The sequence below is a fragment of the Lathamus discolor genome, chromosome 1 (assembly GCF_037157495.1).
Source record: "Lathamus discolor isolate bLatDis1 chromosome 1, bLatDis1.hap1, whole genome shotgun sequence".
Classification (NCBI taxonomy): domain Eukaryota; kingdom Metazoa; phylum Chordata; class Aves; order Psittaciformes; family Psittacidae; genus Lathamus; species Lathamus discolor.
Genome location: NC_088884.1, coordinates 133,844,113 through 133,870,928, shown reverse-complemented (window position 1 = coordinate 133,870,928; position 26,816 = coordinate 133,844,113). Strand labels below are relative to the sequence as shown.

The following is a 26,816-nucleotide window of genomic DNA, read 5'->3' as shown; positions in this document are numbered from 1 at the left end:
TAGCAGCGTTTGTTTCATACTTGCTTCCAAGACCTCAGGAAGACACTGAAATAGAGAATAACACCCTTTGATTTGGGCATTGTGTCTTATGGTGCCAAACCAGAGCTGATGACAGGTTTGATTTCCAGAGGGAGCAGTCCTCAGCATTCATGGTGCTCAACTTTCTGAAGCACCAAGCCTTGCGCTGGCAGCATCCAGCCTGAGTTGGATGGATAAAAACCCCTGTTGTCTCTTTTTTCTTTTTCTGGGGGGGAAGGGAGGGAAAGAAAAAGAAAATAACTCCCTCAACTTTGAACAGTAGTGTGGTTATATCGGGAGAATAAAAGCATGAACTAGAAGTAGATGATCTTCAGGTCTTTTCCAACCCTAACTATTCTGTGATTCTACGAGTATACTGCACTTCTATGTAATTCCTTACAAAGATTTCAAATGATTAATGATTGTACACACAGATGTACCAAGACTGACCTTGAAAATCTCGGTCCTATGATGCAGTGGTAATATGGCCACTGATTTAAATGAAAATGAGTCATTTTGCAAGTATCACATTTAAAGCACTGGGCTGAAAAGACGTATTTAATATTATCAGCTTACTCATGTGGAGAGATAGGGTCATTATAAGAAGGTTTACATTAGTTCTTCTGATGTGACTATAAATGAAAATGTAACTATTTTTTTATGCACACCCATTTAAGGAAATGCACACCCATTTTAGGAAACTTAAAATTCAGAAAAATCACTATTCCTTCATTATACACATCTATACAGGAAAAAGGTTGCCAGCTTAAACATGTCTTAAAATTAATGCAGTCTGAGTGTTATTTCAAAGTGCTATTACCATGTTTTCCAAAATATACTAATATTTGGAGCTCAGTCATCATTAGATCATCAACCCCTGAGAACTGTAATAGAACTGTAGAATGAAAAAGAGACCATGAAATTTCATCATTTTACTCCACACCTGAGCCCTGATGGCTCTTTTACTGCTAACCAGGTACCCCAGGGTGAAGCCTTGGAGCAGGTTCAGTCAAGCAGGTCTGGAACTCCACATGTGTATGTACTTACGAGTGTAAGGGAGCATCATGTATGTGCCTTCTATTAATTCTTCTTTTATTATGGATGCAGCTAAAGCCCAGACTTCCTTTAAGATCTGTAAATGCTCTGCTCTTCTTACATCTACTCTGGCCCTGGAACTATGGCCAGGGGCACTGTTCCCCAGGTACTTCACCTGTGCCAAACTGTGGTCTTGTCTACTATGGGATGTGCCTGTGACTTGTCAGCCATTATTTTTCCTCCTCTCAGTCCAGTGTCTTCATCCTGCCCTGCATCTGCCTTTGAGGTGCCTCCAGTCACATTCTCCCAGCCCTTCTCCAAGGAAACCCTCAGACTTCAATAAACAGCTTTTGAGAGCTCAGTGTGGGTGCAAACACACTCCCAGCAACTGTCAAATTCGCCATGTTCATCTCTCAGCAATGAAGGGATGCCTGCACGCAGTCAATTGTACATGAAGACTGCCATGGACTATAGAGCCCTAAATACCAATGCATAGATACTTCCCCTGGTTTTCCACTTGTCCTGAGAAAGCACCTGGGGATCTCTTTGCTGTGGCAGGCTGGAACGAGCGCAATAGTTCGACTGTACTTTCGCTGTCTTAGGCCAGCACTGACGTGTGCCTCCTGCCCACCCACAGGGTCACCAAGTGCCACACAACCTATCACTCTGCTCCCTGCAGATCCAGCGACAGGCCCTCAGACAAACAGCTTCCACCTGCGCCAGGCTACGTGCGGCATGGAGCAGCTGCCACGGATGAGGTGATTCCAGCAGTAAGCCTCCACAGCTGGCCCCGGGGTCACGACTGCTTGGAGGCACTCCCGTGTGCGCGCGCTGCGGGCTGTGCCGCTGCTCTCAGCTGCCCGGTGAGGAGCTACGGCGGCGGGCGCCGACCCGAGGAGCCCAGCAGTGACCGGTGAACCGCAGCTGCAGGTGCTGCGCCCCGCGGCTCTTCCCTCCCGCAGCCAGGCAGCGCCGGGCGGCGAGCGCGCCCTGGGGCACTGCAGCCGCGACACGCCCGCACCAGCCCCAGCCCCAGCCCCTGCCCCTGCCCCTGCCCCTGCTCCGGCCGGCTCCTCCCCGCGCCGCGGTCCGCTGAGGCGCCACGAGGCCGCTTCTTAGCGCCGCTGCGGCCTCGGCTCGGCTCGGTTCAGCGCAGCGCAGCGCGCCGGCCGGTCGCGCCATGCGGCTCTGGGTGCTCCTCAGCCTGCTGCTGCTGCAGGAAACGCTGCCGCACGGTGAGCCGCGACCCCCGCCGGGTTCCCCAGCTTCGCGAGTCGCCTCGGGCTTGCCTTGCAGCTGGGTCCCCTCCCTTGCCCTCAGCGCGGCCGCCGCTGCCCCATTCGGGCCGTGCCAGCTCCCGGGGCCGGGCCCGAGCCATCTCGGGGGCGGCGGGGCTGCCGTCCCGCTGGGCAGAGGCTGGGGGAAGGCGGGCGGCTCTTGGTCTGTGGCCAGCGAGCCGCCGAGGCTGTGAGCCCGGGACTGAAGACGGGGTTCAGTGTGTGCTGGGGTTATGGCGGGAGGTGTTTGTCCCCACACCAGCCGCCCTTTCTCTTCAGGGTCGATGTTTGAGCTGTGCTTAAATCTCCGTGCGGCCCCGGAGGAGCGTCGGTGCTGGATGGGGTGCTCGGGTTTAAGGACTAAATGGTTGTGCGTGGTTGTTGGGTTGTAGAGAGAGCCAGGCTCCACTCCTGACTCAGCTTCAGGTTGTGATGAAGTCTTGGTGGGGAAGGAGGCAAGTTTCTGACTGGAAAGGGGTAGTCATAACCGTTCCTTTTAAAGACTAACTAGGCGAGAGGCGGTTTCCATCGTGCAGAATGCAAACAAACTTACTAAAACGTGTTCAGAAGGAATGAATAAAAATCCCATTATTTTTCACCACGGAAGGCCTGTGTAGCCTGTGGAAGGGTTTGTAGAGAAATCGGAGGCAGGCTCCGAGGTGCGTGGTGAGAGTCAGAGAGGTAGATGCCACCAGCAGCCCAAGAGGTCATCAGGGAAAAGTTCTTGTGAGAATGTAAGTCCTTCACCCTGGGAGCTCTTAAGCACTGAAAGAAGTTATTGGGGGAGGCTGTAGGGTCTCCAGCCTTTGGGATAGTTGGACAAGGCTCTGAACAGGGGCAGGAAAGGACTTCCAGAAGTCCTTCCTACCCCCATTCTTCTTATGACTTAAGTACAAAGGAGTTGATGTCCAGATCAGTGTGGTGCAGGTGGTGATTCGTGCTGAAAGACCCACTCTGTGGGTGTGCATTACCACGTCAAGAAAAGTGTTTCCTATTTTTAATTTTCCTATTACTGGTTGAAAGGAAGAAGGCAGAGAGTTGTGGTCAATGGCGCAGATTCTAGCTGGAGGTCTGTGACTAGTGGAGTTCCCCAGGGGTCGGTGCTGGGACCGGTGCTGTTTAATATTTTCATCAATGACCTGGATGAGGGAACTGAGTGCACCCTCAGCAAGTTTGCTGATGACACAAAACTGGGAGGAGTGGCTGACACACCAGAGGACTGTGCTGCCATTCAGCGAGACCTGGACAGGCTGGAGAGTTGGGCGGGGAGAAACTTGATGAAATTTAACAAGGGCAAGTGTAGAGTCTTGCATCTGGGGAAGAACAACCCCATGTACCAGTACAGGTTGGGGGGTGACCTGCTGGAAAGTAGCGAAGGGGAAAGGGACCTGGGGGTCCTGGTGGATAGGAGGATGACCATGAGCCAGCAATGTGCTCTTGTGGCCAAGAAGGTAAATGGCATCTTAGGGTGCATTAGAAAGGGTGTGGTTAGTAGGTCAAGAGAGGTTCTCCTCCCCCTCTACTCAGCCTTGGTGAGGCCGCATCTGGAATATTGCGTCCAGTTCTGGGCCCCTCTGTTCAAGAAGGACAGGGAATTGCTTGAAGGAGTCCAGCGCAGAGCCACAAAGATGATTAAGGGAGTGGAACATCTCCCTTATGAGGAGAGGCTGAGGGAGCTGGGTCTCTTTAGCTTGGAGAAGAGGAGACTGAGGGGTGACCTCATCAATGTTTACAAATATGTAAAGGGTAGGTGTCAGGATGATGGAGCTAGGCTTTTTTCAGTGATATCCAGTGATAGGACAAGGGGCAATGGGTGTAAACTGGAGCATAGGAAGTTCCACGTTAACATCAGGAAGAACTTCTTTACTGTAAGAGTGACAGAGCACTGGAACAGGTTGCCCAGGGGGGTTGTGGAGTCTCCTACACTGGAGATATTCAAGGCCCACCTGGACAAGTTCCTGTGTGATGTACTGTAGGTTACCCTGCTCTTGCAGGGGGGTTGGACTAGATGATCTTTTGAGGTCCCTTCCAACCCTTGGGATTCTGTGATTCTGTGAGAGGCAATAAAAGCACACGATGAGAAATGGGTTGTAACTTGGGCAAAAGATTTCCCAGGCCTGTGCTCTTAGTTTGTCTAGTTTATGTAGAGGTTTGACTGGGTGGTTACCGCTATGTCATCCATGAGCTTAGCTACGGGAGAAGGTAACCTGGTGTGTTTAATGACAGTTCCTTGTATAAAGCTAGAGGTGTCATGTAGACCTTGTGATTTCAAAATAGCCATCCTAATTTAGCTTGTGTTATTAATGAACAGTGAAATATGTCCCTCCAGTTTGTGTCACCATCTATTGTCTGTATGAGTGTTTGGATTATTAGCTTTTCATTTGAAGTACCACAAACAGATGTGGCCAACCTGCTTTGTTACGTTAGTTGTGATCACAAAGGCTCTTCCCTCCCATCTTAATCCTGGTGGTTAAGAATTACTCTTTAAGGTAACTTCTCACTTGATTTATTCTTTTTTCAAGGAGCAATTAACCAGTATTAATGAGTTGAGACGTTTCCGATGCTGCCAAGATGTAGCATGGGGCTGCATGGAATGGTAGGTCTGGCAGACAGTGAGCTGGATTCCTTTGTCCCTGTGGGAGACCTTGCTCATTCTGTTCTTCAGCAGTTCTCTAAGTGGACACCTGAATAAGATCAGGAACCTTCTTGAGTTATAACATGTGCAGCTGTGAAGCTGATGGAACATGCATGTGGCATAGGTGATGTCTGTCTTAAGTCTAAACTGGACGCTTTCTAGGACTGTGTGACTAACACTCATTTGGGGATTGTCGCGTATGTAATATCTGTGAGAACAAGGGACAGCAAATGGTAAATGATAGGATGAGAGGAATACTGTGAACCAGGAGCAGAAGTGCTGCACGGCGTATTTCTTTGACATATCAGTGCGTAGTCTTCTGCTTTGGAGACTGTTAGTAGGGGCCATGAATGTAGTGCTGTAGAGGAAATCAGTACAGTGCATCTTAGACCCGGCATTAGGGGCTGATCAGAGGTTAAAAGAAGTTTTCTCAATATTTTTCTACTAAGTCTTATTTTTTTATTTTTATTAATTTTATTAATAAGTGCCATTGCTAGATTAAAACACTGAGGGCTCTGCACATAAATCTAGTGAGATAATACCAGTATCCCAACATGTACTTGCATAACCAGGCTTGTTGAGTTTGTTCTGTTCCCTGGGAAAGTCTTACAGTTTGGGTAAAGAAGTGGAATTCTGTGTTTCTAGAGAGATTTGATTGTGTGTCCTCTTTATTTTAAGTGATAGACTGTGTTCCAGTTAGTTTATTTATTGGGCATAGCAATACTTAATTGAGTGATGAGATGAGGCAGAATTGTGAGGTACAGAAGTGGTGGTGTCAGTAGATACCTGGGCAGGCTGACAGGAAGTGCTGGGGAGGAACACAGTCACTACTTGCTTGGCAACTCACCTCTCAGGTGTGGCAGGTGAGGCCCGGACTCCAGTTGTGGTGCAACTGAAATAGTTCATTGAGTGAGCTTGCAGGCTTTTTATAGACCCCTGCCTAGCGGTTAGTAATTGTTAGCATGGGTTAGTTTCTTTTCGGTACTTTTTGCAACATCATACGCTTTTCCCAGCCAATGACATTACCGATCACGTGCTATTTCAACCAGTCACATTATTGTCTACGCACCTTTGCTTGAACAACTTATTTGTTCTTAGATGTGTAAGCACGTTTTTCTGTTTCCACTTTCTGCTACGTTATTACTTTTCATTTTCCTTGAACACACATTCTTTCATCCACTCAGCCCACATTGGAGACTTTCCACTAGCTCCTTGAAAAGTCCCAGCTACAGCATCTCATCTTGTCTTTCAGTAACTTTACTTGTTTCAATATCTACAGTTCTCGGAAATTATCTTGGTGTTCTAACTTTGATTCCTCTTGGTTCCCATGGTTTGCAGCTGATGAGGGTCAGGGTGTTCAAGCTTTCATCCAGGTCTGCTGGCGCAGCTTCTTGTGCAACATTCCCCACGCTCGGGAAGGTACAGCAGAGAGGCAGAAGCAGGTTTTCTCTGTAGGAACATAAAAGCTCCTCTGATGGCGTTTTCTGAAATGCCCCTGCTGTCACCTGCAGGGAAGTCCAAGGTCAGACAGACAACAGTCTCACTGTGTGGCTGGGAGTGTGGTATAAGAGGAAGTTCAGACTTGCTGGGAGCTACAGGAGCGTGGAACAGAGGGAGCTTGTGCAGAAAGGAAGACCTTCGTCTAGAGAAAATCAAAACCAGGCTTCTGGCACTTAAAATTGAAAAGCTTTCATAGGGGAGTCCTTAGCAGTTTCTTAAAGGCAGAGTGTCAGGTGTGGAAGAGCACACAGTTTGGGATGATGCATTTTTTTGGGGTGAGGTTTTATGATCCATGTGCCTTCAAACAAGTGTCAGGATTGAGGCTGGTGAAATGTAGTAGAGATGGCCAAGAGTAGTTTAAACAAATAGTCCCATTTCAGTAGAGTTTGGGGTAAAAATAAACGGGTGGCTGGATCAAAGCTTATGCGTCCTAACCCTAACCTAACAGACAGATTTGGAAAGTGCAACAGGGGATAGGAACAGCCAGTTTGAAATGGGGATGCTTAGCTGTTTATCAGGTCTGTCAGTGGGACCTTCTAATACTAGGGCACAAATTACACGGGAAAGATGGAACAGCTCAGCCCGAAGGAGAAGTGGCAGTATGTGCTGAAGAAAGCTTTAGTGTTAAATCTGATTCCTGGTGGGTTTGGTCAGTAAAAGTCATCTGGACTGAAATACCAGCTCAGTGGAGAACAACTAATGTGTTAACTGACCACCCAGTGTGATGGAGGGAATGACCACTCTGTTAAGGAAAATCAGAGGGGCAGGAAGGACTGGACAGAAAAGCAAAAGGAAGAATTACGCTCACGTAGGCTGGATCACACATGTTGGGTTTGATGGCGAGTGCAATTGTTTAGATGGCACAAATGATGATTTCGGAGAACCCCTGAGGAAAGCAGCAGTTCTGGACTTGATCTGGAGCACTGCTCAGGTAATTGGATTCAGATGTTGCTTTAGATCAGCCAGACTGCAGTTTTAATATTCTTGTAGGAATAATAAAAGCCAAAGAAACAATTGATGCATTTAATTTCGGAAGGGGGAATTACATAAGATGAGGAGGCCCATTAACTCACATATGGGTTAAATATAAAAACCAGAATAAGGCAGATAAAAAGGGTTTGAGAAACAGCTTGCACAAGGGATAAAACCAGCCATAAATCCTTTTCTTTTTGTGATGTGCTGGAGTGGGGCAGGGGGAGGTGGCCCCAGAATTTGTAAGGCTGGTAGGAACAGGGGTAAGAAAGAACACCTGCAGAAGCTGAAACTTAAAAACTCAATGGTGTGCACCTATGGAGATGCTTACGGAGGTTTTAATGCAAAATGGTGACATGATAAGCATATTGGAAACCTTGAGTGCAGTATTCTACTGAGCACTGTAATAGCAGGCTCCAAGGCAGAATGTTTGCCTATAGGGAGAATCATTAGAGGACATTTCTCATTAATATGCCAAACTAACTGGCTTTAGAGAAAATCAACAACATGAACAACGTTTAAGTGCAGTGAGTTGATGATATACACCTGAGACTTAAATTCGAATCTGAAATCCCTGAAGTCTTAACTTGGATGCATTACCTATCACGTAACTGTTCCTTTCCAGGGAAAAAATATGCCAGTATTGTAGGATTTTTGAGGGAGGTATGGGCACAAAGTCAGATCTCTGTATTCTCTAAATTGAACTCATGAATAAATAAATGAAATACAGAAGTCAGTACGGCTTTATGTGGTTGCCCACTTCTCCCCCTTCAGAAGTGTGTTTTGTTTTGTTTTATACAGTGTGGCCATGGATGAGCTGGTTGATGTATTTGGATTCCTGAAGGCTTTTCATAAGCCTGTTGTTAAAGGCTCCATGGGAACTAAGGTGCTGCAAGACCTCTAATGGAGTAATAACTAATAGAAAACAAAGAGTAGGAGTTAATCTTCAGGTTTTGCAATGTGAGCATAGAGTTGTTTTTATCCAGCTGAATTTCACAGGGGTCTTGTAAGGCACATGCTTCTCAGCATATTGATAAATCTGCTAAAAGAAAAGAGAACTTTCAGCAAAGAGTTGCAGAAGGATTACTCCATTTTGAAAGACTGGGCAGTGAAAATTGTGTTTGTAGGTGCAGAGTAACACAAATGATTTGAACTTCATACACACATTGATGGGTTTCTACTTAGGAATTCTAACCAATGGTTCTACTTAGGAAAGTGATCTTGGAGTTACACTGGATTATTCTAGAGAAAGTCAGCTCCTAATACTCCTTTCTTGAAAAGTAATGAGCTCTTTAGACATGAAAGAAGACACCACTAATATGCACAACAGTGAGGTGACTGTATCTTGAACCTGGTGTGCAGTCTGCTTTTGTCTTCATTACCCAAGCATGATGTAAGTGAACTGTTGTAACATGTATTCTTTACAGGGAAAAAATAAATAGAGTAGGACTTGTCAATCCAGGAAGGATATGTTTGAAAGACACTTAAATTTTGCTTAAGTACAGGTGCTGCAGAGAAAGCTGTTGAAGAAACCATGGATATTTATTCAGTTAATACAAAACCTAGAAGGCATCTCATATTTATGTATAATGTATGTAGCTTTGAAAACTGACCCGTCTAATCAATGAAAGAAAAATCCACCAAGGTCATCAAAACAGTGGCAACTATGGTTCACAGATTCCCTAAGCTAAAAGCTCTTGGGAAAGAGGAGGCTAGTCTGAAAGGAGCAAAGATGGGTGCCTTGTTCCCTGGTTGACATCTAGCGCTGGATGGTGTCAGTGCAAAGATGTTGGCTAGGCAAACATTTGGCCTGACCCACTGTTGCCTTTCTAATGTAATGCAGGAATAAATGCTCCAGCATCATTTGCTCCTGTAATACACACGCTGTGTCACTTGTTAGGGTAATGTGCTCTGAGTGACTAGAAAAACCCTACTTCATGCTCTGCTGTGGGAGGCAGCAGCCATTCTCTGAATTTTTCCTTTGTTACCATCATTCCCTCAATTCCAGAAAAGTTCAGAATGCCTTGAGCAAACCAAGGTAACTACAGCGTTGCTGTCTTCCAGTTTATTTTCCAGTTGGTGTGAGACCAGAAGGCAACTGCTTCTACACAGGCAGCCTTACTCTTCATGCTGGGATCATGGAGTCACAGAATGGCTGAGATTGGAAGAAACCTCTTGGAATCATCCAGTCCAACCCGCTGCTTGAGCAGGGTGCCTAGGGCGCTGTCCAGTTGGGTTTTGAGCATCTCCATTGATGGGTACTCCACTACCTCTCTGGCAGCCTTCTTGATCACCCTCACAGTAAAATGGGAAATGTTTTCTTATGCTCAGATTGAATTTCCTGTTTTTAAAATTTGTGCTCATATGGCTCTGTTCCATTTAAGAGATGTGGTGTACCTCAGCCTGGACTTACGGAAGTGGAAAGCTGAAGCAGTGCAAGGTGTCCAGGCAGGGTATAGGAAGTGTCATGGGAGCCATCAGTGGCAGGAGTCTGGAAGTGCTGCTGTTCATGCTGCAGCCAGTACCAGTTTTAATTCTGCTAACTCAGTATACAGCAGGGCTATTTTTAATTGCAGAGGGAGCTTTTGGATTGATTTGTACAATAAATTACCCGGGCATTTTCATGTGGAAAGGCAGTGTTCAATGTGAATTAGCTGTCAGGCAGTTACTGGAGTTTTTGGTGTCTGGGGCAAAAGTTTTATACTCTTGCAGAAGATCTGTGCTTCCTGCTGTCAGTCAAAGTAGGAGTTTTATTTTACCTTTCTTGAATTAGTGATGCCTTAGTTTTCCCTTGCTTTGTTTTTAAAGGCAGCAGGGCATCCCTGTTGTCTCTAGCAGGTAGATCTACAGTTTGCCTCTAAATAAGGTCCTATTTTCATCTGGACTGTGAAAATAAATGGCTATTGCAGCAGAAAGGTGATGAATTAAATACTACCTCCAAGTGACTGAAGTGCAATTTGTTTTCACAGTACTTAATTGAAAAGAAGAAAGCTACCTCGCTGTCAGTGTATTATAAATCATCATAAAGTTTCACACTTGCAAGTTTCTCTTCATGTGTCTCTCCTGGTAGTGTGTGTGAAAAGGCCATGCAGAATTGTTGGGTGTGTGGCATCCTTGTGAAGGTGGAGAACTTGGGTAGTGTTGTGTACTAAATGACAATGACATGAAGTGGAAAAGACAAAAGTAACTGGAGACAGAAATGCTGTATTTCTTTCCCTTCCCATTTCTAAAGTTCTCATACCTCACATATTTGTCTGTTCATGTCAACTATTAAGTATAGATTTTTCCACATATTGAAAGCTGGCTGGTTTTTTTTCTTTTTCCTCAGGAAAATAGGTCATGCCAGAGACTTCAGAAACTTATGGAAATTAACTCTTACTTGTTTTTATGAATCCTTTATAGGAAGAACAAACCTTTAGTTATTTTATTCTCTGTGGTAAGGAAGATTTCTTTTTGCAAAATGACTGTGTAACCTTTTCCGAATCAATAACATTGCTACCTTTTCTTTACTAGTTATGGGACAGCCTGCAAAGAGTAAGCATCCCAAAGAACCCGGGGAAAACAAAATTAAGCCTGTGAACAAAAGAGTAAAACCCAAAGCTTCTAAAATGAAGGAGAGAGAATCTGTTGACTCCTCTTTGAAGTCCCAGTCCATCCTGACACAGGTGATGGATAAAGGTCACTTCCAAAAACTAGCTCCTACTTTAAGCCTGTCTGCAGGACAAAGCATAGAACTGCGATGCAAGGGGAGTAATGTTACTTGGAACTATCCTTCATACTTAGACACCTTCAAAGACTCCAGACTCAGGTAAGCTGGTTTTCATGTTTTTGAGGGGGTGGGGGGAAATCCAGAACTTCCACACACACACCACCACCACTTTCAAGTCCATTGGGGTTTTTGTTTCATTTGCTTGTTTACATTTTTACAATCAAGGTATTTCATCTCATGATTTCTAATGTCAGCAGAAAAGGATGAGCATCTTTCAGACATCGCCAGTTAACTGCCGTGTGATCTGCACTGTGGAATAGTCTTGTATGTGTGAACTAGGTTTCCCTCAAATGGATCTGAAATAGAAGATGAGGTCCAGCAGGACACCAGTGTGCTCTAACCATGGACAGGGAGCCATATTAGAGTTAGTCCAAAGTAAAACTGTCGATGTGTGTGATGTCAGGTACTCACTACCAACTCTGTAGCTCTACAGAGACCTGCTGCTGGTGGCCTGTACTGGTTGCCAGTGTAGCCACCACCTGCAACACTAAGATTAATTTCCTGAAGAGGCTCAAATAAGATACTCTTGTAGCATCCGGATCTCTCAATTAGCAAAAAACATACACCAGCCACCATGCTAAGGAGCAAGTAAGAGCAGCCTTTGCTTTTTCAGTCAAAGTTATCTTTGTATGAAAAAAAAGGGATTGTGAAGTTTGTGGTGTGGCAGAGTTTAATGCTGAAGATAATCACCTTGGGGTTGGGAATGGTTTTTCTTCCATGTAGTGACATCTTAAAGGAAACTGCATAAATAGTTGTTAGAGACCCCTTATCATCTCTGTGGCCTTCCTCTGGACTTGCTCCAACAGCTCCGTGTCCTTGTGTTGAGGACACCAGAACTGCACACAGTGCTCCAGGTGGGGTCTGACAGGGCAAGAGTAGAGGGGAAGGATCACTTCCTTAAAGATGAAACACAAAGTGAGGAGACTGTGGAGCACTGTGAATGATGCCCTAAGAATGAACTGTAAGGAGCTTTTCTTTCATTATTGGGTGAGAAAAGCACAGAGGTATGAGGAAATCAACTCCTGTTATCCTTTTGTTCCTAAATTAAGTGTGTATGCTCTTCGTAAACAACTGGCTGAGGTTATCTGAATCTCGGTAATCCGTTCCCCTTATTTACAGGGATGATGCTACTTTACAGTCACACCCAGTTAATTAATTTTTCAGATATATTCTTCCACTCTGCACTTCTCTTTCAAAGAGTGTTGAAGATTGGCAGTTACACACTGTTTTGTTGTATATCCTGACATTCATAAGCCAGTTCTTCTGTTGAGTGTTCATGTGCTTGTCCCCTGATGGCTGAGGAGTTCAAGAGCTACCCTGGCTGAGTAAACCTCTGTAGCTAGTGCAGTGCTTCTGTCATAGTAAGTTACAGCAGCAAGCCTGTTTCTACTGAGGGCTTATTGCAGCAGCAGCTCTCAGATGATCTTGTGTCCCGTTTTAAACAACTGTTGCTTTTTCTTTTGCAATGTTTTATCTGGATGTATTCCAGTAGATGGCGTTTATCAGCTGCAGGACAGACCTGGTCTTCAGCGACCCAAAGCTGGGCCTGCAAAGTAACATCAACAGGAGCCATGTGTGTGCTGGCTCTTGTTTTCAAGTGTGTCTTATGTTTTGTGCATTTGCAAATAGGTCGGTGGAATGATTTGGTCCTGTATATATAGCAGGTCATGCCGTCTGAGTATTAGCATCTGGCACTGAACAAAAGCAAGGCAAGTATTCACATTTTTGAAGAGGACTGTGAATGCTAGTTTGTTATTTGATTGTTCCTCTCTTGCAAAATGAAGTACTATTCTAGTAATGCACATGGGACAGAATACCAGTATTTAAGGTAGTTTTGGGTGGGGGGAAGATACACATTTCCTAATCGTGTAGTTTAGCCTTTTGTAGTTTGAAGTAGTTTGGGGTTCTGTTGCTTCAGCAATTTACCTTTTCTGTTCTCAGTCATGTTCACAGTATTTGTAATTTTTTAACCATATTACAGAAATTAATAATGTCAGACAAAAAATTGCTATAAAACATTTTGGCTGGGTGGATATAACTTGTCTGTGTATTTTCTTTTAGAAGTATGCTAGGCTTATACCTAAGTGTCTGTATTGAAACATGATGATCTTTGTTTTAGAAAAAATATTTTGAAATAAGTTACTGAGGCAGTAAGTATAGACTGAGTCACCAATTTTAGATATAAGCAGGAGGTCCTGTAATTAACTTAAGAAATTGGAAGCATAGATGAGTAGTACACTTCAAAGTCACAGAACAGTGATGATTTATGGTGACAGTTGACTGCAGGATCATGTGCGGTTATATTTTCATCGCATTTTTAGCATGATAATGCTAATGGTTATTATCTCAAGATCTTTTCTAGTGTTAATAGATGCACGTGAAACAAAGTCTGCTTTATAGAATGCGAAATCTGTATTCTGTGGCTTTAGAAAGCTTTGATTTGAATTTAAGTAGAAATGGCATAAAGAGGGCATGTTATTTAGTTAGCTTGGTTGGTAAGTGTATTGGCAGCAGCAAAGGTTAACTTGGAGGAGCTCAAATGGTCCTCACAGCGTACAAGACCATGCACAAATAACCAACTGCAACAGGCAAAACTTGAAATTACATTAATTATTTAAAAACAAAACCTGAATATAGGGCAAAGGGGGGAAATCAGAAAAAATACTATCAAATAACCTACAGCAAAAATGGTTTAATTGTCTAGGTAGACTTATGTCCTGTATCCTTTAACATTTTTTGAGTGCATAAAGACCAAGTCTGAGGGTAATCCCTTTGTTGCCAGTTAGGTGTGGGGTAAAACCCAAGCTAACTAACTGGGCTGAGCTCTTTTTACTTTGTGTTTTCATGCTGGTCTTGCTGGAGGTGGGGCATTGGTGCAAACCAGAGTTGGTGACTGCACCAGGGGAGAAGTGGTTGAGCTCTGAGGCAATAACTGAAAGTCAAAGAGCCTGTTGCTGGGCTCAGAGGATAAGTGTGGAGGAGGGACAGTGGTGATGAGGTCCATGCAATTGCTGTGAACTAAGGGCTATGATTCTTTTGTTCATTTGTAAGTCTACAGTAACAGATGCTCAGGTATGCAGTTCATGGTTTTCCTTGAATAGGAGGGGTGCACAAATTCAACTCGTCTGGTGGGAATTTTAACAATAAGCAAGGTTTTTTGTATCTCCTGGAAGTGCTGATGTCCTCTAGCTGCTACTAGGGAGAAGGATTTAAGGACCCTGACATCTAACAGAATTGCAGTTACAGGAGGCAGAAAAGACCTTTAAGGTTCAGGGCAGCGAGGGCATTTGTAGGTTGGTTGCAGAGTTTGTTAACTCTTCTTCAGGGCAGGAGCTGACACTGAAGAGGCTCACTGTGTTCTGGTTTCCTCTCTGTAGTTGTGGGAGAAGAGGGTGTTTTGGTTTGCAAATAATTAAATTTAGCATCCATATAATGTATTTCCTATGGATAATTGCAGAAAGAAGTAGGGATAAAAGCCAGATGTTTTGTTTCTGTGCCATGCTTATCATATTTTTAACTCGCCCATATGGTAAGGAGATTACAGAAGCCTGGATCACGATACGACTTTTCAAAGAAGGAAGAGATTATTGTTAGAAAAGCCATTCCTGTAGTAGTAGTGGCTATGTTTTCTTTGAGTTTGTCTTTGTGGGTGTACTTTACAACCTGTTAAATAAGATATTTTTGCTTGCTACACCAGAGAGTCTCAGGTTTTAATAGGTCGGTAGCTGTTAACATGCTAAAATTACCATATGGGTGGAGGGAAAGATGCTGAGTGAAAGGAGGAGGGAGGTACTTCGGCTGTTTCTTTTTGAGCAGGAGGAGAAATCCTCTCCACTATCCTAATTGGAGTAAATAACGGTACACACTGGAATTATTTACTTTGCTTTAGTGACTGCAGCATGCAGTGCAACTCTGGGGAGGAAGCTAGAATCATGCAAAGTTGGCTCCCGAGTTAAGTACACAGAGCAGCTTTCTCCAGGACTAGCTTATTATCTGTAATGCTGTCTTGCCTTGTGCAGCATAAATGCACCCTGCAGAGAACTTCTAGTCTGAAAATTTTGTGTACTGGCTGAACTGGCTGAAAATCTGGGGCCTGTTAATGATCAAAGGTAGGTCATGCACCTCTGTAACAGAAGGGCTGGAATGCTGGTTTGTAAGACTGTGCATAACAAATTAATGACAGTAGGCTGGCCTAGAAACTGGATCTGCAATGTATGAGAAGGATCAGAAACTGAGAGGGATGAAAGAAAAACAAGGACAAGCACATTTTCCTTTTCTCATGTGTTATAGCAAAAAGCTGCTCTAGATGATGGCAGTTTTAACTTCATACAGTCTCTGCTCTGCCTGCCTGGAGTTTGGGTTTCCTGATGAAGACCAGCTGTATTAATCACAGAACTTTACCCGATAAGTAAACTTATGTGAAATGGAACTGCTGCAGTGGAAGAGGTGGGGCAAGAGCTGCATGTGCATCATATGTGTGTGCAGGGGATGTATGGACAGGAGCTTTCTCGCAAGTATTGAGGAACCTGTATGTTGTGGAGGGCAAACTTACTGCTTTCAGTGAATGCGGGCTCCTCCTGGCTTTGTGGGACAGCAGTTGTGCTCATGTGTATAAGTGAATTCATTTTGTTCCATGTGTTCTGAAGTCTGAAAGCTAGGATTGGTTTTTCTCGTGTGAAGCAGCAAGACGGTATGTCCTCTACTAGTGAGCTGTGCTGGAGATAAGTTCTATTTTGTCAGTATGAATGCAGCTGCTTGAGAGGAGTTTGCTAGGTGCTCTTCAAGTAATGCTGTGTACACTGATTTCTGTCTTTTTTTTTTTTTTTTTTTTAAAAAGCTTCTAAACTTGGCATCATTTTTCTGGCAAAGATCTTTCAAACTTCAAATACCTGAAGCATAATAAGGTGAATACATGGAATAGGATTTTGGGATAGTTTTCTAGTTCATGTAAACAGTCTTGAAATGTTTGTATATACAACGTTTCTACTAGTGATATGTAGAGCACAGCAGATTTTTGGCTTTTGAGTCAGATTTCCCAGCACCTAAAACAGTAATGAAATGAAAATTATCCTGGAAATACTGGTCAGCTGCAGGATTTACTGTTTATAATTTGCTCCTTATGGCCTGTTTTGTCTGCTTAATGTGGTCGTATCACAAGTTTCATCACTTCAGCTCTCTGTTCCCAGATTTTGTTAGTGCATGCTTGTGGATGGCTACCTCACTAGACTACTTCCATTGATTACTGGATAGCAAGTTCTCAGTTAAGTAGAACACACTGTACAGTAATTAATTAACTCTGACCTTATTTTTTTCTGTTGAGATTTCAAGCTTATAGTTCAGTGTCTACATTAATGGTTGGAGGGAAAAATGTTCTGGCATAATGATATCTGTAGTGTTGACATTTAGTACTGAATACTTGCAAAATATTTTATGCTAATATAGTCATGTAGCCTATCAAATGTGAACTGTGAAACTAAATAATAATACAGACTAGGACATGTTTTGGATTTCTCTTCCTGTTGGTTGTGATACACAGCATGATCTGTTGCATGAATAGGAATCTCTCAAAGCCTATCCAAAAACTGAAGATAATTTATAATGCAAGGTAGTGTATATATTAAAAATAAAAATGCTGCTGCTCCATGATTACATAGAATCATAGAATAGTTAGGATTGGAAAGGACGTTAAGATCATCTAGTTCCAACCCCCTTGTCATGGGCAGGGGCACCTCATGCTTCTGAAAAGTGGAATTGGATGATGTCATGTAGGACATGCACATTAACAGGTAGGAAACATGATTTAGCTTGTTTCCTGAGGCAGGCCTCAAAACTGCCCCATGGTGGCTGAATGTATTAATGCTGTCTGAGGGCTTTAATGGAAAAGAGAGTTCTCAATTAGCCCTGTTTGTGTTGTGTATTTGGTGTGTGTTTAATTTCTAAGCTACTGGCCTTGGCTGGAGGCCGAATGTTGGGTTGCACAAGCCATTGTTTATGATCACTGGTAGTAGTGCAAACTGCTAGCAGAACACCCAGGGAGTCAGAAGTTTGGGAAGCTCATGTAGCTAGAAATAGTGGCCTCTCTGTTTAAGCAGTTATTCTGCCTGAAATGCAGATGTAAACGTAACATAACATTTAGAGCATATGGTACAGTCAGGCATGTCTATAGCACCACTCTTATGTGGTGACAAGGTGGTGTAGAGGATAAGAATTTCTTCAAAGCATGCTAATCCTCAAACCAAATGATTCAGTCAGTCACCTGCCTTACAGAGTAACTGCCGCATTAATAAGAAGAAATGGGAGAACAACAGATATTCAGAGAATCCACAGCTGAATGAGAGTATGGGAGCTCTTCAGACTTCATGCAGAGCCTGTTTGAAACACCAAGAAGAAGTTCACTATCAAATGCTTAAAACTGGAAAGATCTCTCCTGACTTGGTTAGAACAGAAATGACCTTGTAACTTGGTGTCTTGCAAAGGAAAGTAGAGAAACCTTCATGCTCTTGATGTGCTACCATGTAAAGGCAGTTGGTTGAAAAGAACATTTTTTTAAGGGTCAGAGCAGCAGTGAAATGCGTCGGTACTGACAGTGGCTGTCCTCACAGGGTTCCCCAAGCACTGGTACTGTTGCTTTGTTGCTTTTGCAATCCATCAAAGGCAGCACATCAGACTACCAACTGTAACACCATCTGTCTGCAAGAAAGAGTCAGGGAAAGCAAACCTCAAAATAGAAAATAACAAATGAGACTGTAGATGCTGAATTTCATCTATAGGACCTTTGACCCTTAGAAACATTGCCAGTACCTACATTATATATATCTACATATTTAGAAATAGTTGCACGTTTGTAAATGTCAGTCCATTGAGAGATGTGTCTGGGAAATTCAGGAGGAGAAAAAAGCAAATCAAGTCTGAAATAGTCACACAGGCTGTATTTTGTGTAGTTACATGATGACACTGCCAGTACGCCTCCAGCAGTTCTCAGGGTCATGCTCTGTAGTAGCTGAGGGGTGATGAGGAAACTCCAGTGAGGATGCCAGTGAGGTGGCTTAGGGCAGAGGAGTAGGCAATGCGAAATGAATGACTTGCAGAACAAATCCAAGCTGGGCTAAAAGCTTTTTATGATGGTGTTTGCAAGTGGAAACTTGGAAAAGTATATTAAAGATGGGAAGGTGTCCACAGTGAAAGCAAGCATAAATCATCAAACAGACTCTTATTAAAGTACCTGCTACTTAATGGTCCTGAATTATCTTTGTTACATACTATTGAAACAGTGCTACAGTTAATGGTATCAAAAAAGGACTGGAATGCTGGTAGGTTAACTTGCAGCATGAAAATACAGGCTTATATACGGACAAATGGAGCTAAAACATAGATGAACAAGTCACAGCAGTCACAGCCCAGTTTCAAAACGGGGACTACAAGGAATTCAAGAATGAGCTAAGACAAGTGCTAGCAAGTGCTTGTGAGTAATTGAAATCAGTAGGACTACTCATGTAAGCAGGTATTTGCTGAAGCAAAAGGGGAAGTTTCAGCATAGCTCTGGAAGCAAAAGGTGGGTCAGTTGCAGAGTAGGAATAAAAAAATGAAGTAGAAATGTACACAGACATATATCTGTGCTTTTCTGTGCCTTTTGTTTTTCTTGTCTCCAGTATAAAGCAGCTTGACAGGTATGGTCAGCTGATCCTCGCAAACTCCACTGCAGCAGACACAGGTGAATATAGCTGCTGGCTTCAGCTGTGCAGTGGTAACAAATGCAGGAAGGATGAGACTAAAACAGGCTCGACGTACATCTTTTTCACAGGTAATTAACTCACTGGGGGTTTATTAATGGAAATATATTTGCTAATAAGACAGGAATAAAGTTACATCAGTGATTTCACTGTCAAGATTTTTCTTCCACAGTTTTAGTGGCTGTTAAGGAAGACAGTGCTGGTGAGCAGAAAATTACCTGCTTAGTGTGATTAATGAGTCCATTTTCCCTATGGGTTATGCTAAATGTGTACCCAAAATAATGTATAATGCACTGGAAAGCAAATACTTCTGAAAATACTAACATGTTCTGAGCATCCTCTAAAAAATGAATTAAAAAATGCTTTATTTTTGAAAATGTGTCTGGATAAAGAAAATAAATCTGTGTAGATGATTCATCTTGTCACAGCATTCAGATGACCCCACAGACTCTTCTTCCTCCTCTCCCCACCCCTTCCAGTTACCTGTAGTGACTTAGGTCTTGACCTCGTTGATCCTCATAAGGCCATGGTTTCTCTCAAGAGTCTGTGTAGCATGTTGAGAGGCAAAACACTTTTAAGTACATGTGTTGTCCCACAGAGCTTGAGATTGGCTGTAGCCCTGACACTGCACGAATAGGGTCATAGTAGGTAACTGCACAGAGTTTACTGCTACGTGGTACATCAGAGCTGTAATCAAATGGTTCACTTGTCCTTCTCATGGAGAACATTCTGAACGGCAAAACAACGTCTGCTGCCTGATCAGAGTGAAACCATTCTTGGCTAGCAAATATTTTAGTACAAAATCCTATGCTAGGGTTGCTTGTGGTATGTTTTGGAGTTGAATTAGACCACGAGACTGTGCAGAAGCCATTGATCAGAAGTGCTTAATGTTCTGATGATACATTCCTTTAGAAAGGCTGGAATGAACTTTCCACTGAAGTTATTATATGAACAGTTGTGCTAGAAAGAGGAATTTCAGTTTCATATTTCTAAGAAGCATGCCAAATATGGAACTACTCTTTAACTTTCATTCTTATAGTGCTAAATATTTTACCTACTTAGAGAAGCAAATCAAACAGTTTCCTAAAATTATGTGTATGAAAAGGCTGTAGCTCCAAAGAATATCTGTTTCTAGTAGTGCTTATCTTACCAGTGGTGGTGGGGGTTTATGTGTGCTATCCTTTAAAAGTGGTTGAGTGAATAGAATTAGATCCAGATGAGTATTTGGAAACTTGTCAAAAAGGAATTCCAAAGATTTTCATAAGATTAATAAAATCTGATTGCAGTGAGGAATACTTTTTGATTTAATGTGTTTAATGTAAGCTATGTAAATATATACTCACAGGTTAGAAAAGTTGCTATTTTTTTTTTTCTTCTGTGGATGCATATTTAAAGCAAAAAGCCTTGGGTAATTTTTAATACTGCTTATAGCTATTTGCTTTTGTCATATGTACTTTTCTTTCTGTTAAGCCAAGATGTAAATATTCTAACTGTATCGACTCTTCTGCACAGATAAAGAGGAACTTTTTGTACCTACTCCCAGTTACTTTGAGATTGTATACCTGAACCCAGATAAACCTGCAGTCATCCCATGTCGTGTTACTACTCCTTCAGCAAAAGTAACTCTGCACAGGGAATTTCCAGCCGAAGAAATTGAAACAGATGGAACTGATATTGTTTATGATGTGAAGAAGGGTTTTGTCTACCAGCACCCTACTTCTGATCATAAGGGTATTGTCTACTGCAAAGCAGAGTCACAGGGAGCACCTCAGATTTCCATCAAGTATCACCTACTGTATGTAGAAGGTAAGTTGCAGTTTTCTATATGCTTATGCTGACATTTTACTGGCGTTGTTTAGCAAACAATACTTTTAAAAAAAAAAGAAGTAAAATATATAATCACAGAATTTTAAAATCTTGATTAGAAGTACATGTGATAAAACTGTAGGTTTAAATTCCAGCAGTTTCCCACTGTAGAGGGGAGAGCTGCCGGTGCACATCACTTACCTGTTGCAATAAGCAAGCAGAGGCAAAAATAGACTCTTAAGCTTTATCAGTGTATTTAACTTCAGAAACTAATTTTCTTCTTCCAAACACTGTCTCTTAGTTCCCAAGGGCCCGCCCTCAACCACAATTTCAGCATCATCCAGCAGAGCAGATGTCAGTGACAGCGTTCATGTAATCTGCACAGTCCTTGGTGAGCCAGATGTAGATGTGAACTTCAGGTGGCAGTACCCAGGGCAAGAGGTAAGAGAAGTATGCCCTGGCGGAAATGGTGTGTGCTTTGTAAAGGTAACGTCTTCAATGCCAGTCAGTGTCTAGAGTTGGAGTAAAAATTCCTTCACATTGTGGTGTCTGCCTCTTGCTAGCTTGGGCATGCTAGCAGGAGGAGGCAGCATGTTCCTTTTGAATTTCCCTTGTCTTTCCCTGAGAGCCTTGAAGTAGCACAGGAACAAAGCTGGAGAGCTCTGCCCACATTAGTAAAGATCAAGCTCGGGAAAGCTCACTCTTTCTTCGGGTTTCCATTCCAGAGACACTTGGCCTCTGGCAGCATTTACAAAGAAAATCTTCAGACAGGGTCAGAGCCAGCCAGCGTCAGGAAGGTATTCTAGAGCAAGCCATAAATCCTCACTGATGCCTCTGCATTTGATACACCTTCCATCTCTGTGGCTCAGGCACATGAATCATCACAGCACAGAGTCTTTTAAGTTTAACTGCTGCCCACATCCAGAAGCACAGAAATCTGCTTCTGCCCCGCCTCATCTTGAATGAACCTGCTGGAAACATCCAGTGAATCTTAGAACTTTGCTTCTTTTTCTTGCACAAAAGGTGTATCTGACTGGCTTCATTGGTGATCCCCTCTGTTCTCCCTCTGCCCACCCTGACCAGTTCCAGTAGGGACTTGTTTATTAACCAGCCTCATTCTGCTGCTGTTTATCCTGAGCAAGCCAGGAGCCACAGGAAGGACTGCTGGAAGATGGAACCCTTCACCAGAGGAAAGGAGTCCTTTATGACCTGAGGGTTTGCATTGTATTCCACTTGCCAACCCTCCTGGTGCTGGGTTGTCAAGGGACCATGTAGAACTTTCTAAGGAGGTACTTGTATCAACACTGGTGTCCCTGAGGCAGCAAAGAATTAAGTAGTTTAGCAGCAGAGGTAACTGCTTAAGTGAGTGGTTGGAGTTCAGTGCTTACTCGACTTGAGAAAATTCAAATCTAAAGCCCAGAGGCCTGCTGTAGCTGCTAAGATGGAGACCGTAGCACTGATTGAATATGAGCAGCAACATACATGCAGGTGATCTCCCATGTGCGTAGTGCATGCTGCAGTGCAGGGCACATGGTGGCTGAGAGAGAGAGACTGGCCTGTGACCTGACTGCTCTGGGAAAGACTGATCACTAGAGTGAGCAGTCTCAGCTCCAACTGTGCCTGGGGATAGGGAGGGAAAAGTTGTGTTTGGGTTTCTGACCCAGCAAAATGATTAAGTAGATGTCAGGGTAGAAGCACTGTATGCATGTTGGAGACTTAACATTTATTAAGGAACTGTTCTCATACTGCAAAGGTAGGGGTGAAGGGAAGAGAGAGAGGACCATCAGTCATTCTGGTCAGATAGATACACCTTCTTTTGTGCAAGAAAAGAGACTGGCAGAATTCTAAGATTTATTGGATGTTTCCTTTCATTGCAGCTGCTTTCAGTGCAGGGAGCTTAGTGACAGCTTTAGTTCCCCAGCACCTGGGCTGTCACCTAACACTTGATCCCTGAGCAGAAGCATCACTTCAATCTCTGCTTGCTCCTAGGTACGTTGCATTGGAGAGACCCCCATCGTTGTAGTCACTAACCTCTCCCTTGTACATTTTTTTTTTTATCCCTTGCCACTCCCTGACAACTGCATCTGCTCCGTCTCCTGCTGTGAATGCTTACTGATGCATACCAATCCACTTCCTTAATATGATTCCCTGAAACTAGCTTCAAAGCAGAAGGCAATTAGTTTGAGGAAAAACTGGGCTAGCGAGAGCCCAACCTGGCAGAAAGCTTCTGCCATACATGGCCTTTACCTTCACTTTCGCTAGGGTCAGGGAAGTTCTCCTTGCTTTGTTTAAGAACTAACATAGTCTTGCATTATGTGTGTGGTAGCACTTGATTTTCAGGCTGGCAACAGGTTCGTGCTCTGCTAGGTAGAGTTCTGCTGAGTGGCTTGAGTCCTTCTAAAGGGTTGAGAATTTCTGGGTGAGATGACCATTGTGAGCAAAAGAAGTTCTTGCTATAGCTGTAACTGTGTGTCACTTCTTAGGCATCCCTTGAGCTTCACAAAGACTGGCAGATTCTCCTGGACTGGTCATTTTGCAGGTGTGAGATTGTAGCTCTGGCACTAGATAAGTGTCTGGTTTACCCTCTTGCTACTATTAGCTTAAGCCTCTTAGCATTCATGTTGGTAAACAGCTAAACGAGCTATTTTATGAAGCAAGAAGAGATGGGTTCTCAGCAGAAGCCTCTCTTACCAGTTTTATCCAGGTTATTGACTGAAGCTGCTGACTAGCATAATGGCTTTTGGAAGGGAAGAGACTGTCTTTGGACCAGTTTTTCTCATGCAGGCTTTTGCAAATTCGTGAGGTGCCTGGGAGTGTGACCTGATAAAGAGTCCATCAGAGAATTCACTTTTAGAAAAGGGGAGTGGGGGAAGCACCAATTATATATAGTACCACTGCAATATAAAAAACATCTTTCTAAGCATCCTGATTTGTATTTTTGGCTTTGAAGTTGCACATTCTTGAGAGCATAATTTGAGGATTGATTTGGAAGGATTTGTGAATTGTCAGTTTGCTTGTATGTTATACAGTGTTTCTGAAGCTAGAGGTGGAGGCATTAGTTTGCAACACGTGATTTAAAGCTATTATCTGTGCTAAAGAGAACTAGGTAGAACTTGGTCAACTGACTGATGCTGCTGCTGTCTTCTTTTTGGAGGCATGCTGAAATTCAGTCTGAAAATAAGCTCACATGTTTTTCCTGATGTCTCACCCAGGATAGCTTGCCTCTTTGTTCAAGTACCCAAAGGCAACCTTAGTAAGTGGCCCACACCTGCAATTGAGTTCATGTATATGCTCTAGGCAGAGCTTTGGCAAGCCATTGCTAATCTAAAGATACCAGTATCTGCACTTAAGTGGAAGAGCTGTTGTATTTAGCTTTCCTTGGTGTAACTAAGTTGCTGCAACCGCCAGCCACCTTCAGTTTCCTCACTTAAGGCAATTTGCTATAGGCTTCCTGCTACCTGACATCTTGCTTCAGGGTTTGATAAGGTGATGTCACTAAATGCACTTTGCAGAATCATGTATTTTCTTATGTGGTTGGTCCTTTTTGTTTGTTTCTTTTAAACAGTCTGAGAGGCCTGTGATCATCCAGAACTTCTGGAGACTGATAAACAGAGGAATTGGACATACCACAAGAATCTCAAAGAGCATTCTTCTTGTTGAGGGTTTTGAAGCCAGAGATGCTGGAAACTACATTTGTATAGCTCAGAACCTGCAAGGAGAAACAACAGTAGCTACTAAAGTTGAACTAAATTGATTTGAGAGGCTTCTGGGCATGGAACGAACTGTATGCTGTTTGAATACTACAGCCATTTATTTTCGTTAGTAATGTTTAAGTGATGTTTTTCTCTATCACTGTCTCTTTTCATGCTTTATCAATGCATTCCATATTCAGTAGCTTGACAGGCCAAGAGAGAGTTACCTATGCCCACCAGTAGTGAGTTAATAAAACTACTGTGAAGCATTAAAGTTTATGCCTGAATATGCATAGGGCTTACTTTATTTAGGAATAGGTGTTCTTGGGCTTTCCTTTGCATATGGTCTTTTTCTTCAAACTCTTTCCTAAGGTTAACCTGCTGTATTGTTTGTGCCTATTTATGTATGTGAGAACTGAGAGGGTATGAAATATCCTCAGAAATTCACCCAGCAGGTCTAGCTTTCTGGTGCAGTGCAATTTTAGAGTTGAGAATACTGTACATGTTTAAAACAATATCAAAACCAAACAAAAACCACCTCTTTTTACAGAATTAGCCAATAGCAAATGTTTATTTTGCAAGAGTAATTAAATTTTTGAATATTATGAAAATGTAAATGTGTGTGTGTTTGTGTGTGTTTGCATTTCATGTATGTATAAAGACAAACACATAGAATTCTCATTCCTGGGGAAGGTTAATACTAAATACGTATTAAGGTGCTGGAGGGCACCTCCACAGACTTGTAAACGATTGGCTATGTTGGACTTTTCTTCTGTTGTTGCATTCTCGCAACCTCACACCATGTAGCTTACTGAGAGTTCACTCAACAGATGTATGGTGTTACGCTTACTCAATCATGTAGCAAACACTCTGCTAAAGGTAAACTTGAATTTGTTTATATAGTATCATATACAGAAAAAAAAACCAAACAGCAGCTATCACATTAGAATAATGTTTGATTATACAGCAGAATCTTTTCTAAGGTTAATGACAAGTGCAACTTGATTGTATTACTTTACTTAGAAAACTGATGTTTCTTAGGAAAAAAAGATCTCATTTACACAGAACTGTATCTGGATATATAAGCAACTGCTATTTTCATCCTGGGTTTAGTTACCAATGCAAAGGAAGAGACTTTGTCAAAACATCCAACAACATTTTGCCAGGTTCTTATTTCTTCTCTGCAATGTTTTTTCTTCCTAGTCTCAAGCACAGAATCCATGTAAGCTACACCTTCCAATACGATCAAATCAGTAATTGATTTCCTTCAAAATAGCTAACAAGTGGGAGATGTGTCACCTGCTCAGGCTGGTTCAATAGCACAGCGGATCATGAGGTAGCATCATTTCCTTGGTGACAGTTCAGCAGGAGTGGAAAAGCTGATGCAAAGCCACTGTTGCATCATTGCTTGAGTAGTGACCCTTGGGTGAAATGGTTACATGTACCAATCACAAGCAGTTCTCAAGACTGATTATGGCTACAGAAGCAGTGCCTTTAAGGAAGGCTTTTTGGTGTTTGGTTCCCCCCCCTGCAGACATCAAAATGATTTCTGTAATTGTCAACAATGAAAATTAGCTTACTTTGTATTTTACATAGTTCTCATTTTACTAAAAGCCTCCTAGGCAGGCCTGGTTATTTTTTACATTGATGCTATTACACATTTCCACATAAGTGAACAGTGACCCAGGGGAAGAGAATGAAGCCTGGGAAATGAAATTTAAGTAAGTGACTTGTCAAAGTCACATGCCTAAACCTGCCACTGTTATTCTGATGTCCGTACCTTGGTCACTGCTCTGCTATGGTAAGGTAGCAGCAATGCACAACAGGTATTTGTTTCTTAAGGGTTCAATGATTATTACAGCTTTCTGATTACCCCTCAACTCCAGCTCAGCCCTTAATGATGTCCTGGCTGTCAGGCAACTGCAGTTTTAAAGAAAGATAAGTAAGAGGTTACTCACTGTCTAGAAGGAATTTCCTGCAAGTGTCTTTGGTGTTTGTAATGGGAAGCTTCAAGTCTTCAGTTAGCATAAGGAAATGATTCACCTAAATTTTACTGCAAAACTCATATAAAGACCTTTAAAGAAAAGTACTGAAGAGAGGTGAACTATATTATAAATAGTTTGAATGGCTAAAAACTATTTGGTACAGATATAAATGTAACTTGCTTCCTTTGAAATGTAGTATTACAGGGGAAATGACTAGTTAAGGCTTAGTACCTGAAGATAATCACTTACTTGCATGACTAGCACTAGACCTTTGGCATATATTTATGGCAGCAGGTTTCTAGCTTTTCCTTGAAGGAAACTTTATGCAAAAGAAATTAACAAAAAATATGTACAAGTTACTGGATCAAACAAAGCCTTCGTTAACACACAGTACTTA

At 42.7% G+C, this 26,816-nt stretch overlaps 1 protein-coding gene across 3 annotated transcripts; it reads left to right on the top strand.

Moving 5' to 3' along the window:
• The first annotated feature begins 1,852 nt into the window (after positions 1-1,852).
• On the top strand, positions 1,853-25,051 carry PDGFRL (platelet derived growth factor receptor like). Of its 3 annotated transcripts, none has more exons than XM_065696431.1 (6): positions 1,853-2,288; positions 10,951-11,245; positions 18,856-19,007; positions 20,449-20,742; positions 21,044-21,183; positions 22,732-23,157. In XM_065696431.1, the coding sequence occupies exons 1-6, from the start codon at positions 2,234-2,236 to the stop codon at positions 22,879-22,881; spliced, it is 1,086 nt and encodes a 361-aa protein (XP_065552503.1). In that variant the 5' UTR covers positions 1,853-2,233; the 3' UTR covers positions 22,882-23,157. The 3 variants fall into 3 exon arrangements, with proteins under 3 accessions (XP_065552503.1, XP_065552512.1, XP_065552494.1); XM_065696440.1 differs by lacking the exon at positions 22,732-23,157 and adding an exon at positions 24,308-25,051 and having other exon boundaries at positions 1,860-1,983; XM_065696422.1 differs by lacking the exon at positions 22,732-23,157 and adding an exon at positions 24,308-25,051 and having other exon boundaries at positions 1,860-2,288.
• The last annotated feature ends 1,765 nt before the right edge of the window (positions 25,052-26,816 follow it).